The following is a 15667-nucleotide window of genomic DNA, read 5'->3' as shown; positions in this document are numbered from 1 at the left end:
CTCCTAAGACCTTCACTCCAGACCAGGCAACATCCTGGTAAATCTCCTCTGCTCCTTTTCCAATGCTTCCGAATTCGTCCCGCAATGGAGCGACCAGAACAGGTCGCACGAGCGTTTTGTGCAGTTGCAGCATGACATCACGGCTCTGGAACTCAATCCCTCTACCGATAAAGTCTAACATACCATATGCCTTCTTCACAGCACTATCAACATGGGTGGCAACTTTCAGAGATCTATGTACATGGACGCCAAGGTCCCTCTGCACATCCGCACAACCAAGAATCTTTCCATTGGCCCAGTATTGTACCTTCCTATTATTCCTCCCAAAGCGAATCACCTCACATTGAACTCCATTTGCCACCTTTCCGCCCAATTTTGCACTTTATCCAAGTCTCCCTGCAACATGCGACATTCTTGCACATTGTCCACCACTCCACCGACTTTAGTGTCATTTGCAAACTTACTAACCCATCCACCTATGCCTGCGTCCAAGTCATTTATAAAAATGACAAACAGCAGTGGGCCAAAAACAGATCCTTGAGGCACTCCACTAGTAACCGGACTCCAGGCTGAATATTTTCCATCAAACACCACTGGTTGCCTTTTTACCGAAAGCCAGTTTCTAATCCAAACTGCTAAATCTCCCTCAATCACATGGCTCCGTATTTTCTCCAATAGCCTTCCATGTGGAACCTTATCAAAGGCTTTACTGAAGTCCACGTACACTACGTCAACTGGCCTTCTCTCATCCACATGCTTGGTCACCTCCTCAAAATCTCCATGAGGTTTGTGAGACACGACCTGCCCTTGACAAATCCATGTTGACTATCTCCAATCAAATTGTTGCTTCCGAGATGATTATTAACCCTATCTCTTATAACCCTTTCCAAAACTTTTCCTGCAACAACGTAAGGCTCACTGGCTGTAATTGCCTGGCTCATCTCTACTACCCTTCTTTAACAAGGGCACAACATTTGCAATCCTCCAGTCTTCTGGTGTTAAACCTGCAGACAATGAGGACTCAAAGATCAAAGCCAAGGGCTCAGCCACCTCCTCCCGAGCTTTCCAGAGAATTCTCGGAAAAATCCTCTCAGGCCCAGGGGATTTATCTAGCTCCACACCTTCTAGAATTGATAACATCTCCTCCTTACTAACCTGAATCCTTTCAAGTCTAATAGCACGTATCTCAGTCGTCTCCTCGAGGATATTCTCCTCTTCCTCAGTGAAAACAGATGAGAAATATTCATTTAGCACCTCTCCGATCTCTACCCGGTCCACACACAACTTGCCACTTCTGTCTTTGATTGGCCCTATTCCTACCCCAGTCATCCTTATATTCCTCACATACCTTCAGAAAACTTTACGGATCTCCTTTATTCTACCTGCGAATGACTGCTCAGGACCCCTCCTTGCTCTTCTTAACTCTCTCTTTAAATCCTTCCTTGCTCATCTGTAACTCTCCATCGCATCAACTGATCCATCTCATCTCAACATCACATAAACCTCGCTCTTCTGCCTAACGCGAGATACAATTTCTTTAGTAAACCACGGTTCCCCTACCTTATCACTGACCCCTGCCTGACAGGGACGTACCTATCAAGGACACGCAATATCTGTTACTTAAACCAGCTCCCCATTTCGATTGTCCCCATCCCCTGCATTTTGCTACCCCATTCTTTGCCTCCTAAGTCTTGCCCAATTATAATTGCCTTCCCCCATCTGTCAGTCTTGTGACTCCTGTGACACTGAGATCCTGTCCATGTCCTCTCTATTCTCTTTCTCCTGTGTACTGAAACTACACCACAGTTTCCCATCCCCTTGCTAAGCTAGTTTAAACCCACCCGAAAAGCACTAGCAAATTTCCCGCCCAGGATATTAGTGCCCCTCTGGTTCAAGTGGATACCGTCCTGTTTGTACAGGTCCCACCTTCCCCAGAATGAGCCCCAATTGTCCATGTACCTGAAGCCCTCCCACCTGCAGCATCCCTGCAGCCACGTCTTCAGCTGAAATCTCTCCCTGTTCTTTGCCTCGCTATCACTTGGCACGGGTAACAAACCAGAGATAACCACTCCGTTTGTTTGAGCTCTCAGCTTCCAGCGGAGCTCCCTGAAATCCTGCCTGACATCCCTATCCCTCTTTCTACCTATGTCGTTGGTACCTATGTGGACCATGGCTTGGGGCTGGTCACCCTCTCCCTTCAGGACCCCAAAGACACTATCCGAGACAACACGGACCCTAGCACCTGGAGGCAACGCACCAATCGTGAGTCTCTTCGGTTCCAAACAAGCCTTCTATCTGTCTCTCTAACTATTCAGTCCCCAATGACTAACACTCTCCTCCTATACCCCCTTCCCTTTGTTTCAAGAGCGACAGACTCTGTGCCAGAGACCTGCACCCCAGTCAGTATTGAGGAAATGCCTCATCGTAAGGAGGTCAGAATTGACGGAGTGGCAGATATTTAGAGGGTCAGTACTGAGGCAGTGCACAACCATCAGAGGGTCAATACTTAAGGAGAACCCCATTATCAGAAGGTCAACACGAATGGAGAGTCACATCGTCAATGGTTCAGTCCTGAGGAACACTTGATTATCATAGGGTCAGTCCTGAGGCAGTGCTTCACTGTCAGAGGGTCAGTATTAAGGTTTAGAATTGAGGGAGTGCTATCTGATTATGTCACTCTGACAATGAGGCACTGCCTCAGGAATGAGCCTCTGACAATGAGGCACTTTCTCAGTTCTGAATCTCTGACAAGGAAGCATTCCCTCAGTGCAAACCCTCTGTATAGACCCGATGTCAATGAGGCACTCGCTGAGTACTGACCCTCTGACAAAGTTCCAATAGCTTGCTACTGACCTTCTAATCATGTTTCCCCTCCCCCATTTCTAAATCTGTTACATTGAGGGCACTGCCTCAGAACTGACACACTGGCTATAAGGCAGTCCGTAAAGACTGACCCGCTGATCATGAGGCTGTCCCTCAGTTAATGACCCTCTAAATATGAGGCACTCCCGTAATTCTGACCGTCAGGAGCTACCTCAATGTTGACTCACTGATATAGAGGCACTGCCTAAGAATTGACATGCTGACGATGGGGCACTTGCTCAGGATTGACCCTCTGATAGAGCTGCAGGTTTGATATTAGAGCAGTGATGCACCGCGAGCAGGTCAGTATTAAGGGAGTGCCACACAGTCGGTGGACCAATATTAGGGGAGAGCCACACTGTCAGAGGATCACTCTTAATGGAGTGCTGCACTTGTGGTGAGTGAGTACTGAGGCAGTGCAGCACTGCAAAGGGTCAGTCATGAGAGAAAGCTCCATTTTCAGAGGGTCAGCACAGAGGAAGTGCTTAATCAGAGAGTTATTTCAGAGAGAGTGCTGTATTGTCAGAGTTTCGCACTGAGGGAGTATCACACAATCAGAGGTCCAATATTAAGGAAACACTGCACTGTTGGAGGGTTGATATAAAGGGAGGGCTGCACTGTCAGACGGTTAATGATGTAGGAGTGCTGAAATATCACAGAATCAGTCCTGAGAAGTGCTGCACATTCAGAGAGTTAGTGCTGAGGGAGTGGTCTAATGTGAAAAGATTGATATCAAGGGGCACTGCCGAAGGATCAGTAGTGCATTACTGTCAGAAAAACAATATTGAGGGAGTTCTGCTGTGTCAGTGGCTCAATATTACAGGATTGCTCCACGATCCACGTATCAATGTCAGACAGTCAGTCCTGAGGGAGTGCTGCACTGGTGGAGGGCCAATATTGAGTGTGTGCGACACTCAAGAGGATCATTTTGTTGGACTTGTGCACTGTCAGAAGTTCAATTGTAAGCAAGTGCCACACTGGTAGCGGGTTAATATGATGGGAGTGCTGCACTGTCAGATGGTTCAAGATGAGGGAAAGCTCATCATCTGACAGGGCATCACTCCCTTCAGACGAACCCTCAGGCGGTGCAGCACTCCAACAAGTTAGTTTCAGAGGCATGTTGTCCCATCAAATTGACCCTCTGAGACAGGAGCATGCACTAAATATCGACCCTCTCACAATGCTGCACTGCCTTAATATAGGCCCTCTGGCAGGGCGGCTCCCTTTCAGTACACACCTTCCAACAGCACAGCACTCTCCCATCATTGACCCTCTTACAGTGCAGTACTCTCTTAATACCTAATGTGTCACACTGCTCTACACTGTTGGAAGGTCAATACTAAGAGTGTGCTGCACTGTTAGACAGTCAATGATGAGCTAGTGATGCATGTGCGACATTCCCTCAATTCTTATCCCATTACAATGAGGCACTGCATTAGTATGGCCCTCTGACAAAGTAGCACAGCTTTAGAACTGACCCATTGATCATGAAGCTTTCCCTCAGTACTGGGCCTCAGAGTGCTCCTCAGCCACAACACTGACTCTCTAATCCTGCAGTACTGTCAAAATTCTGACCTCAGTCCTGACCCTGTTACATGGACATTGCAGTTCTTCCTTACCATGGACACTCTGGCCATGGGACAACACTGTTGGCCCTGTTGCAGTGCAGAATTCACTGACACTCACCCTCTCCCAGACCTTCAATACTGAATGTCTGATAGGACTGCGGGCAGCTGACTCTGACAGTGCAGCATTCTCTCAGTATCGACCCTCTGACAGTAATTAGGGGACTGCTGCATTGTCAGAGAGTCAGGACTGAGGAAGAGCTGCACTATCAGAGGGCAAATATTAATGGTGTTGTGCACTGTCACAAATTCAATATTAACAGAGGGCTGCACTGTCAGAGAATCAATGATGACGGGGCAGTGCGTTGTGAAAAGACCTGTAATAAAAGGCATGCGGTCTGTCAGAGGGACTAAACGGAGAGCTTCACTGTGAGAGGGCCAACATTAGTAAATGTTCCAGTCTCAGAGGGTCAATGTGATGGGAGAACATCTCTCTGACATTATCTTGTTGGCGGGTCAGCGCTGACGTAGTGCTGCACCGTCCGAGGGGTCGGAGAAAGGGAGTGATGCACGACCAGGTGATCAGGGAGTGCTGAAGTGAGGGGGTCGTCAGGGATAAGTGGGTGAGCTCTGAGGGAGTGCAGCACAGTGTGGGGTCAGCACTGCGGGAGTGCTGTTCTGAGGGGGATCAGGACTGAAGGGGGTCAGCACTGAAGCAGGTCAGCGTTGAGGGAGCGCTGCACTGAGGGGTTCAGAATAAATGGTATGCTACACTGAATGGGTCAGAAATGAGAGGGGGGTCAGCACTGAGGGAGAGCGGCACTTTAAGATGTTCAATATTACTGTGTCCTGCACTGTGAAACGGTCAGTATGAAGGCAGCACTGCAATATCAGAGAGGCAATGATGACTGTGTGCTGCACTGCTGAAGGGTTAAATTTGAAGTGGTGTCCCACGGCCAGAGTGTCAATGGTAAGGGAGCATGGCATTCTCAGAGTGTTATTGCTGAGAGAACACCAGTATGACGGAGGGTGAATTCTGTGGCAGAGATGCACCATCAGAGAATCAGTCATCAGAGAGTACGCAGTGTTGGAGGGTCAGTACTGAGGGAGTGTTTCACAATCGGAGCGTCAGTTGTCTGGCAGTGCTGGAAAAGCTCAGCAGGTCTGGCAGCATCTGTGGAGGCAAAAACAGAGCTAACATTTCGGGTCCAGTGACCCTTCCTCAGAACTGTTCTGAGGAAGATCCCCAGTTCTGAGGAAGGGTCAATGGACTCGAAACGTTGAATCTGTTTTCTCCTGCACAGATGCTGCCAGGCCTGCTGAGATTTTCCGGCAACTTTCTTTTTGTTCCCGACTTGCAGCATCCGCAGTTCTTTTGTTTTTTATGTCTGGCAGTGCTTGTTTGCTTGTGACCTTCTGAAAGCACAGCACACCCATAATCTTGGCCCTGTGACAGTCCAGCACTCCCTCAGTACTGATCCTCCAACAATGGAGCATTCCTTCAATACTGACCACCAGCGCAGCACTTCATTTCCGAGAGTAGTCTGAAAGAAACTACCTTTGCTTACCCAGAGACACAGGGAGAGCAAGTGCGTATTCTGCAGGTGACTCAGGATGTGTTGTCACCTTAACAAGTCAAACAGTATTTCAGATTAGTTTATAATTAAAGATTATTCTAACTGTCTTCCTGGAAAAGTACAGTCCCTACAACACGGGGCTGATACTAATACACTCACTCAGAAGTGACCCTCCAGCAAAGCAGCCCTGCCTCAGAACTGACCCCGTGACAATGAGCTACTCCATCAGCAGTGAATCTGTAATCACGTGGCACTCCCTCAATTCTGAAAACATTACACTGAGGCACTCCTACAAAGGCCTCTGCGTTTTAGGGATTATTTACAGTCATCCCTGTGTTTTACAGGTTATTGAAAGGGGTCACTGTTTTCGGGTTTATTTTCACCCTCCAATCTTGTAGCACTCCCTCAATTCAGGCATGTAGCAGTAATGTCTCCAGACTGAATCTTGACAAGTGTTGCAAACCCTCAATTCTGATCTGCTCAAAATGAGCCACTGACTGAGTATTGGCCTTCTGACAAAAAGTCACTTATTCAGAACTGGCCTTCTGACAATGTGACACTCGTCCACATCTGACCCTCCAGCAATGAGGTACTGCCTCAGAACTGATCCGCTGACAGTAAAGCACTGCCCCCTCAGTTCTGACCCTCTGACAGAGCTGCAATACTTCAGGACTGAACTTCTAATCATCTTGTACTCCATCAACTCTGAATCCAATGCACTGAGCTACTGACTCAGTATTTACAGTCTGCTCCTAATACACCCTCAGAATTGACCCTCAGGCAATGTGACCCTGCCTCAGAACTAACTCTGTGACAATGAGGCACTTACTCAGCGCTGAATCTCTAATTGTGTAGCACTCCCTCAGTTTTTAGGCACTCCTTCCAGACTGGCACACTCTCAAGGCTGATCCTGCAGCAATGAGGAATTGCCTTACAACACAGCCACGAACAACAAGGCCCTCTTTAGGACAGTGTCTGATAACGAGGCACTCACTTGGTTCTGAGCCTCTGACAATGAAGCACTTGCTCAAGTCTGACCACATTAAAATGAGCCACCCTCAAACTGATCTGAAACACCTCAGTTTCGACCTTCTGATGGCTCTGAAATGCCTCACTTTATATCCTCTGACCGGTCTTTTAATTCTGACACAATTACAGTGAAGGTCAGCCTCCGTGCTGACACTCAGAATACATCACTCCCTCTGACAGTGTTGCACACCCTGAGCATCACTGACAGTTTCAGCGTTCCCTTAATATGGACCAACTCACAATGCAGCACTCCCCTGACATTATTATTTATATTGTCGATCTGACAGTACAGCCCACCTCAGTGCTGACCCTCCGACAGCGCAGCATTCCCTCATTACTCACCCTTTGATACTGTAGCCCACCTTTGGTAATGACACTCTGACAGTGTCACACTCCCTTACTATCGGCCCTTCAACAGTGCAGCACTCCCTCAATGATGACACCGTAACGATGCAGGATTCCCTCAGTCCTGGCTCTGCAACAGTCAAGCATTCAATCAACACTGACCCTCTGTTAGTGCAACACACCCCTAATATTGATCCTGTGACAGTGCAGCACTCCCTTAATATTGGCCTTCCGACAGAGTGGCACTTTCTTGACGAAGACACTCTGACAATACAGTTTTCCCTCATTGCTGAACCTCTGGCAGTGCAGCATTCTGTCATCATTGGCACCTTGCCAGTGGAGCTACATGCTTCTTATTGACCCTCCACAGTGCAGCACTGCCTCTCTACTGACTCTACAACATTAATATCGATCCCCGAACGGGAGGTTCTCTTTCATACCCACCCCCACAAAGAGAAGCCCTCCCTCATCTTTAACCCTCTGACAGTGCAGCACTCCCTTAATATTAACCCGCTGCCAGTGTGGCACTCCGTTACAGTGCAGAACTCCAACAAAGTGATCATCTGAGTGTCGCGCACACACTCAATACTGACCCTCCAACAGCGTAGCCCTCCCTCAGAACTGACCGTCTGACATCCATACACTGATAGTGTCGCAATTCTGTCATGTCGACCCCCACTGACGCAGCAGAACTCTCTCAATATTGGCCTTCGGACAGTACTGCGCTACTGATCCTTCGGCGGTGCCTCTTGATATCAATCCTCTGACATTATAGCACTCCCTCAGTACTAACTCTCTGAACGTGCAGCACTCTCTCAGGTCTGATTCTGCGCTATTTCAGCACTCCCACGTCATTAACCCTCTGACAGTGCAGCACTCCCTTTATGTTATATTATATTTATCAACCCTCCAACAGTGCACTATTTCCTTAATATTGGACCTCTGATTGGACAAGCTGACAGCATCTCATGTTCTTTATCGACAGAGAGTCAGTTCTGTGGTAGTACCTCATTGTAATGGGTCAGAGTGGGTCTAATCAGTCCAACCCCAAACCTAACCGTGGCTTCAGGCCTACAAAACTACCAACTCCAAACTTAACCTCATTAGTCACCCTAACACAAGTCTCATCCCTCACCCTAACTCTGCCCTCATCCAAAACCTCGTCCAATCCTCACACCTAACCCCTAGCCTCGGTCCTAACCCAAACCCTAGCCACCCTCTCACGCTAACGCTCATTGTTAATTAGTGAGTACTGAGGTATAGGAGCACTGTCAGAGCATCAGAATAGTGGGAGTGAACTATTGTCAGACTGTCGATACTGAGGCAGTGTCTCATGATAGAAGGGTCAGAATTGAAGCAGTGCCACACTAACAGAGACTCAGTACTGAGGTACTGGAACAGCGTCATAGAATCTGAACTGTGGGCGTGCATTATTGTCAGAGGGTCATGATCTGAGGCAGTGTCTCCTTGTGAGAGGGTCAGTACTGACAGAGAGCCTTCCTTGCCTGACGGTCAGTACTGAGGCACTGCTTCTTTGTCAGGGGGTCTGGAGGGATAGTGTCTCATTGTTGGTCAGTCCAGTGTGAGGCAGTAGCTCATTGGTGGAGGGTCAGTCCTCAGGGTGGGCGGATGATGTGGAGGTGCTGGTGTTGGACTTGGGCGGACAAGGCTGAGTATTGACACTCTGCTACAAATGCACTCTCTCGTTCTGACCCTCTGATAAAGGCAAACTCCCTAATTGCTGACACTCTGCCAAGTAGGCACTGGCTCAAACAGACCCTCTGACAATAGGCCACTGACCCTCTGATAGAGCTGCAGTACCTCAGTGAGGCAGTGGCACTCCTTGAATTCTGATCCCATTACAATCAGGCACTGCGTCAGTACTGACGCTCTGCCAAAGAGGTACTGCCTGAAAACTGATCCAATGACAATGAGGCACTCCATCAGGACTTACCTCTGACAGTGCTAGATTACCTCTGTACTGACCTTCTAAAACGGGTGGCACTCCTTCAATTCTGACCCCCTTACAACATAGCCCTGCTGCTGTGCCGACCCTCTGACAACAGTGCATTCTCTGAAGCCTGATCCCCTCAAGATGAGGTCATACTTCAGTATTAACACTGACAAAGAGTCACTTCCTCTATATTGACCCTCTCATTGTGCGGCACACCCTCAGTTCTGATCTTACGACAATGGGGCACTTTTGACCAGCTGACAATGGTGCTCTCCCTCAGTTCTGACACCTCCACAGTTCTGCACTACCTCGACTGACTCTCAGTACTGACCCTATTCTGATCCAAAACAATGAGGCGCTGCCTCACTTGTGGCTGTATAACAATGATGCACTCCATCGATTCTGCGCCGCACACAGTGCTGTAATACTTCCGTCCTGCCCTGTAATTGTGTGGCACTCCCTTAATTTTGACCCCCTTACACTGAGGCTGTGCCTCAGTATTCACCTCTGAAAATAATGCACTCCTACAGATCTGGCCCTCTGATGCTACTGCAATAATTGAGTTTTTATCGGCTCGTCACGTGGTTAGCTTCAATGCTGATGCCATTACACGGAGGCAGTTTCTCAGAACTGACCTTCCAACAATGGCACTCCCTTCGGACTGTCAGATACAGCCACACTACCTCCGTTTTGACCCTCTCATCACGTGGCAGTCCCTCAATTCTGAACTCCTCACAATGAGTCGCTAACTCAGTACTGACCCTCTGACAAAGAGGCACTCCCTTAGGGCTGACCTTGCACCAATCAGATACTGCCTCACACCAAACCCTCTCGAATAATGAGGCACTGCTTCAGTACAGACCCTCTGACAAAGACGCACTGCCTCAGAACTGACTCTCCAGCGATGGCGACCGGCCACAAAACGGACCTGCTGACAATGAGGCACTTCCTACCATCTCGAATCATGTGGCATATCTCTAATCCTGTGGCCCTCTCTCAGTTCTGTCGCCATTGCATTGAGGCATTCCCTCTTCGTTGATCCTCTGAACTCCCTCAACACTGACCATCCACCGTTGATGCACTACCTCAGATCTGACCCACCGACAGTCCTACAATCTGTCACCATTCCATGTAGCATTCCAGCAATTCTGACCCCATTTCAATGAGACGCTGTTTCAGATGGTCACTCTGAAAATGAAGCGCATTCTCAGGACTAAATCTCTGAAATTAAAGCACTTCCTCAGTACTAACTCTCTGGCAGGCAAGTGTTGGGGGTTAGGTTAGGGCTGAGGTTAGATTTGGAGCTTAGGTGAGGGTTGGGGTTGAGGCTAAGTGTTAATTGGGGCTGTGTGTTACGGTTCATTTTAGGGCTGAGGCCATAGCCAGTGGTAGGACTGAGGCTCACTTTAGGGCTGAGACTAGATGTTCGGTCTGAGGATCAGCATTAGGGCTGAGGGTAGGGAGGGTTTACGCTGAGGATAGGGTTAGGGTTAGGGTTAGGGCTGAGGTGAGGGTTAGCCTGAGGCGAGCGTTTGTATGGGTTTAGGGCTGAGGCTGGGTTTAGAGTCAGGGTTCGGGCAAAGAGACGCTGCCTCAGAACTGACCTGCTGACAATTAGCCAATACCTTCGGTACTGATGAGCTAATAAAAAGGCCCGCTCTCAGCACTGACACTGCAGCAATGAAGTCTTGCCTCACAACTAACTCACAAAGGGCTCATAATTGAGCAAGCGCCGAATGATGAAAGGGTGCGGACTGAGGTGTTGCACAACTGTCAGAGGGTCAGAACTGAGGTATTGCATCATTATCAGATGGTCAATACTGCAGCAGTGGCCCACTGTAATAGGGTCAGAAAGGTCATACTGAGGTCTTGCAAGATAGGGTCAGAACTGTTGGAATGATTCATTATCAGAGGGTAGGCACTGAGGCATTGAAGCATTGACAGAGGGTCAACACACTGTCTGTATTGAACATGTGGCAATAATGTTCTGACTCCATAACATCAAGGCACTGCCTCAAAACTGACCCTTAATACTGACCCTCGCACAGTGCTGCATTGCCTCAGTCGTGATGCTGCATTCGTGTGGTACTAGCAGTTCCAACCCCATGAATAGGATGGGCTGAAGGGTAACAGTTCTTGATATTTGAGAAATGGTTTCCTTTGAATGAGTCTTGTCAGCATTCCTGTTTTACAGTTAATTTTATTTCTGTAACTGGTTTTTTTCTTTGCCAAGTTGTTTGTTACACCGGAGCAGAGGGAGCATTTTGTTCCTCGGCACTGGACGTCATCTCGGAATGAGACCGCGAACGGTGCCAGGAACAACCTCAGCCTCCAGGCCAGCCATTGATCGAGGGGTCCCTCACGGCCACAAGAACATGAGGCTTATTCTTTTTTACTCTCTACATGTTATTCTTTATAATTACTCTTTCTCCATCTTTTCTTTCCTCAATAAATGTTCATCTTTCAGAAAATTGGCAAGCATTCCTTTAACTGCACTTGATAGAATCACAAAAGAACCACTTCGATGCACGCTGTCATCAAAAACACACCATTATTATGAGGCACTGCCTCAGCATTGATCCTCTGACAATATCGCACTCCCACAGATTTGACCCTTTGACAACGAAGCAAGGCCTCGGTATTGAAGCTCTGACAATGCTTCAATCCCTCAGTTCTGACCATCTGAGAAGGAGGCACCTTCATTTCTGACCATCTCACAGCAGCAATATCTCAGGACTGACCTTCTATTTGTATGGCATTGCCTCACCTTAGAATGAGGTGCTGCCTCAGTCTTGGCGTTCTGACAATAATGCACTCCCACAGTTCGGACCCACTCATATTGCTGCATTTCCTCAACACTGACACTAAAAATGTGTGGCAGATCTTTAGTGCTGATCCTTTTACAAGGAAGCATTGTCTCAGTATTGACCATCTGACAATGATGAACTCTCACAGGGGTCAGGACTGAACCCCTGTCAATGAGGAACTTCTTCAGTGCCCGCACTCATTATTCGCCTTCTGACAAAGCTTCAATACCTCAGTACTGACCCTCTCACAGGGCCGATCTTCTGTCAAATCTAGAGAATTAATACAGAGGAGGTGTCTCTTATTAGAGGGTCTGCCTGAACTCTTGGTTGAAGTGTTCAATAAATTGCTACAACCTGAAAGAAGTAATTCTTCCCTGAGTTAATAGGCAACCAATTTGAAAATGTGGCCTCTGGTTGTAAAATCTTTCACAAATGGGAGTCATCTCTACGGATATACACTATCAAGCCTCTTAAGAATCTTAAATGTCGAAAAAATAAGTTTTTTTTCAATCTTATAAACTCCAGTGAGTGTAGCCCAACTTTCCTCAGCATAGCAATCCCCTCTGCCATTTCCGAAATCAACCCAGTCAACACGAGGTGTTCGGCCTCCGCAGCACTCGCTCTGTGGCCGTACATGACTTGTAAGTTACCATCCTGCTGCTACAACTCTACTTCTATTTACGATGCAGTCCTCCGTCCATCCGAACATACTACCCTTGAACACACGGGCTCTTTTCTTTTGAGACACCTTATGAGCTGTACCTTATCAAATGCTTTGTTGAAATCTCAATGTACTACATCAACTGGTGGTCCTTCATCAGTAATGTTTGTTTCCTTCTCAAAGCACTGTAGCAAGTTTGTCAAGTATTATTTCCCCTTTATGAAAGGATGTTAACTCTGTAGGATGTTATAGCACACTCAGTACCCTGTTATTTCATCTTTCATTGCCGGCATGAACATCTCCCCAGGTTGACCTAAATTGGCAATACTTGCTTACTATTTTGTCCAAGTATCTTTGTAATAATGGTGTTATGTTCACAATCTTTCAATCCTCTGAGAATTTTCCACAATCTAAGGATTCTTGGAAGATTATCATCAGTGCCTCCATTGTATCTGGAGCTGCGTTGTTCAACATGAGAGGATACAACTCATCATACCCCTTGGATATTTTCTGTACTGATTGGAGTTATGTTTGGAATTCTGTGCAGTGACATTCACTTTTAACAGTTTGCTAAATACTACCAGGAACAGAAATTGTCATCCAGCTGCAACTAAACTAAAGCTTTCAGCACACAAGGAAGTGTTTCAATTCAATATGAACCTAATAACTCCTTTAAAGGGCAATACGATTTGCCTCAGTCCATAAATATTCTTTCTCCAACATCCTGAGATGCATTATCCGTATTTCTTCAAATTTACCACAGAATCTGTTTCACTCACCCTTTCAGCAATACGCATGACAACAATTCGGCATTTTTAGTCCCTCTGTAGCCTCCGTTGCACACATGCATTGTTAGATTATTATTTATTTGTGTGCCTGCTTTTTTGCTCGAATGGAGAAAGGTAAATTTCTGTTCTTAAGTCATCAGAACTACTGCCTCCTCACTCTCATCTTCCTTGTTTTATCCTGTGCTGGAATATTTCATTTGTTGACAGATCTGAAATATGTTGTTGAATGGATTGGGTTTTGTAACATTGCATTCCCCATAGCCCATCTACCGATGCTGTTGCTTGTTCTAACAGTTATTATCTCGCAGAGTGGAAAATGCAGTTTGAAAGCAATGGAACGTTATCGATGAAGAAGTTGATGCATAAATTGCTGCGATCTTCCAAACTACAAACTCACCTTCAATTCTTTCTCGGTCAGAGCATTTTGCCGGCGCAAATGAATCGTGTTCTCAATGGGACTTCCAAAACCAAGGAACTGAATTTGCACATTGCATTTCTGAAGAGGGAAGAAGAAATCAAAGTAGTATCGTGATGAAGCTTCCAAGGCGATGATTGTGTCCTTCAATGAACGGAAAAGTGACGCTTAGATTCATGGAAATATTTCACGACTTCTATAGACATCAAAGGCAAACATTCTCCCTGCATATGACCCAGTCTCATTTTATCGTATCTTTCTGATTTTACATGCCACGGGATAATCATTGCAGTGTAACAGAAATGTTGATCATGGAAATTTATCACTGTTTTCATAAATAATGGCAAATTTTCAACATCTTGCAATTGTATTAAGGCTCAGTCTCATCACACCTCGCCTGCTGCACAAAGACATTCTTACATTGCTTTGAATGTTAGGGCTGAAACAAAACACAATCATGACACAAATGCATCAACACACCACTTTCAATAGGATCTGATATACTTGCCAGGCACTGGAGGGGTTGCGGAGACTGGTGAGTGGATAAAGTCGTTCCTCTGTTCAAGCAGGAAAACAGGGACTTTCCAGGAAACTACAGACTGGTGAGTGTCTCATGTCTCAAAGGTATGGGCTAATAAGGGACAGCCAGCATGGCATTATGCGGGGCAGGTTAAGTCTTACCAAGTCAGTTGAAGTTTTCACGGAGGTGACAAGGGTGATCAATTTGGGTAGAACAGTTGATAACATATACATGGATTATACGAACGTTTTAACAAGGTTCCTCATGGTATGCTCATCCAGAAGGTTAGGATCCATGAGATCCATGGTGACTTGTCCTGCCCATATAAGGCAGACGGTAGCGGTGGAAGGCTAACAAAGATAACACAGTGTAGGGCTGGAGGAACACAGCAGGCCAGGCAGCATCAACAATGTCAGCTTTCCTGTTCCTCTGATGCTGCCTGACCTGCTGCGTTCCTCCAGCTCCACACTTGGCTAACTCTGATTCCAGCATCTACAGTTCTTGCCGTCTCAGTGGTGGAAAGCTGTTTTTCTGGCTGCAGCTCAGTGACGAGTGGTGTTCCGCTTCGATGTGACTTCTGCTGTTTGTGATATATGTAAATGACTTGGTGGCAAATGTAGACGGGGGATTAGTAAGTTTGCAGATGATATAAGGACCAATGGACTTGTGGGCAGCATGGGAGGTTGTCAAAGGACACAGCAAGATACAGACCAATTGCAAACTCGAGCAGAGAAATGGCCGATGGAATTTAATCTGGGCAGGCATGAGGTGTTGCATTTTAGGAGACCAAGTGTTAAGGAAAGGGATACACAGTTAATGGCAGGACCCCAAACAGCAGTGAAGTCCAGAGGGATCTTGGGGTCCTAGACCATAACTCCCTGACAGTAGCCACACAAGTAGATCGGGTGGTCAAGAAGGCACATCGCATGCTTGCCTTTATGCTGAGGGAAACTCAGTGCAAGAGTCAGGATGTCACATTGCAACTTTACAAGACTTTGTTGAGACCACACAGAGTATTGCATTCAATTCTGCCGCCACATTACACTAAGGATGTGCAGGCTTTGGACAGGGTGCAGAAGAGATTTACCAGCATGCTGACTGGAATACAGGGTATGAACGAGGAGGAGGAGCTGGCAAAACTCTT

At 47.0% G+C, this 15667-nt stretch overlaps 1 protein-coding gene across 4 annotated transcripts in view; it reads right to left on the bottom strand.

Annotated features, from left to right (window-relative positions):
* The window catches only part of LOC132208461 (uncharacterized), a 57183-nt gene extending 43038 nt beyond the window's left edge, over positions 1-14145 (bottom strand). The window contains exons 1-2 of one of the 4 annotated variants that reach the window (XR_009444547.1): positions 13986-14145; positions 7376-7508 (exon numbers count right to left, since the gene is read on the bottom strand). Coding sequence is in view for 3 of the 4 variants with exons in the window: in XM_059644008.1 (XP_059499991.1) it covers positions 7376-7701 (326 nt within the window). In the remaining variant the exon portion in view is untranslated. Of the gene's footprint in view, positions 1-7375; positions 8547-13579; positions 13723-13985 lie in introns of those variants that run through there. The other 3 variants (XM_059644009.1, XM_059644008.1, XM_059644007.1) reach the window with 3 other exon arrangements.
* Positions 14146-15667: the final 1522 nt, after the last annotated feature.

This window comes from Stegostoma tigrinum, unplaced genomic scaffold (assembly GCF_030684315.1).
Source record: "Stegostoma tigrinum isolate sSteTig4 unplaced genomic scaffold, sSteTig4.hap1 scaffold_405, whole genome shotgun sequence".
Classification (NCBI taxonomy): domain Eukaryota; kingdom Metazoa; phylum Chordata; class Chondrichthyes; order Orectolobiformes; family Stegostomatidae; genus Stegostoma; species Stegostoma tigrinum.
The sequence above is the reverse complement of the archived record's forward strand: the minus strand, read 5'-3'. Positions and strand labels throughout refer to the sequence as shown.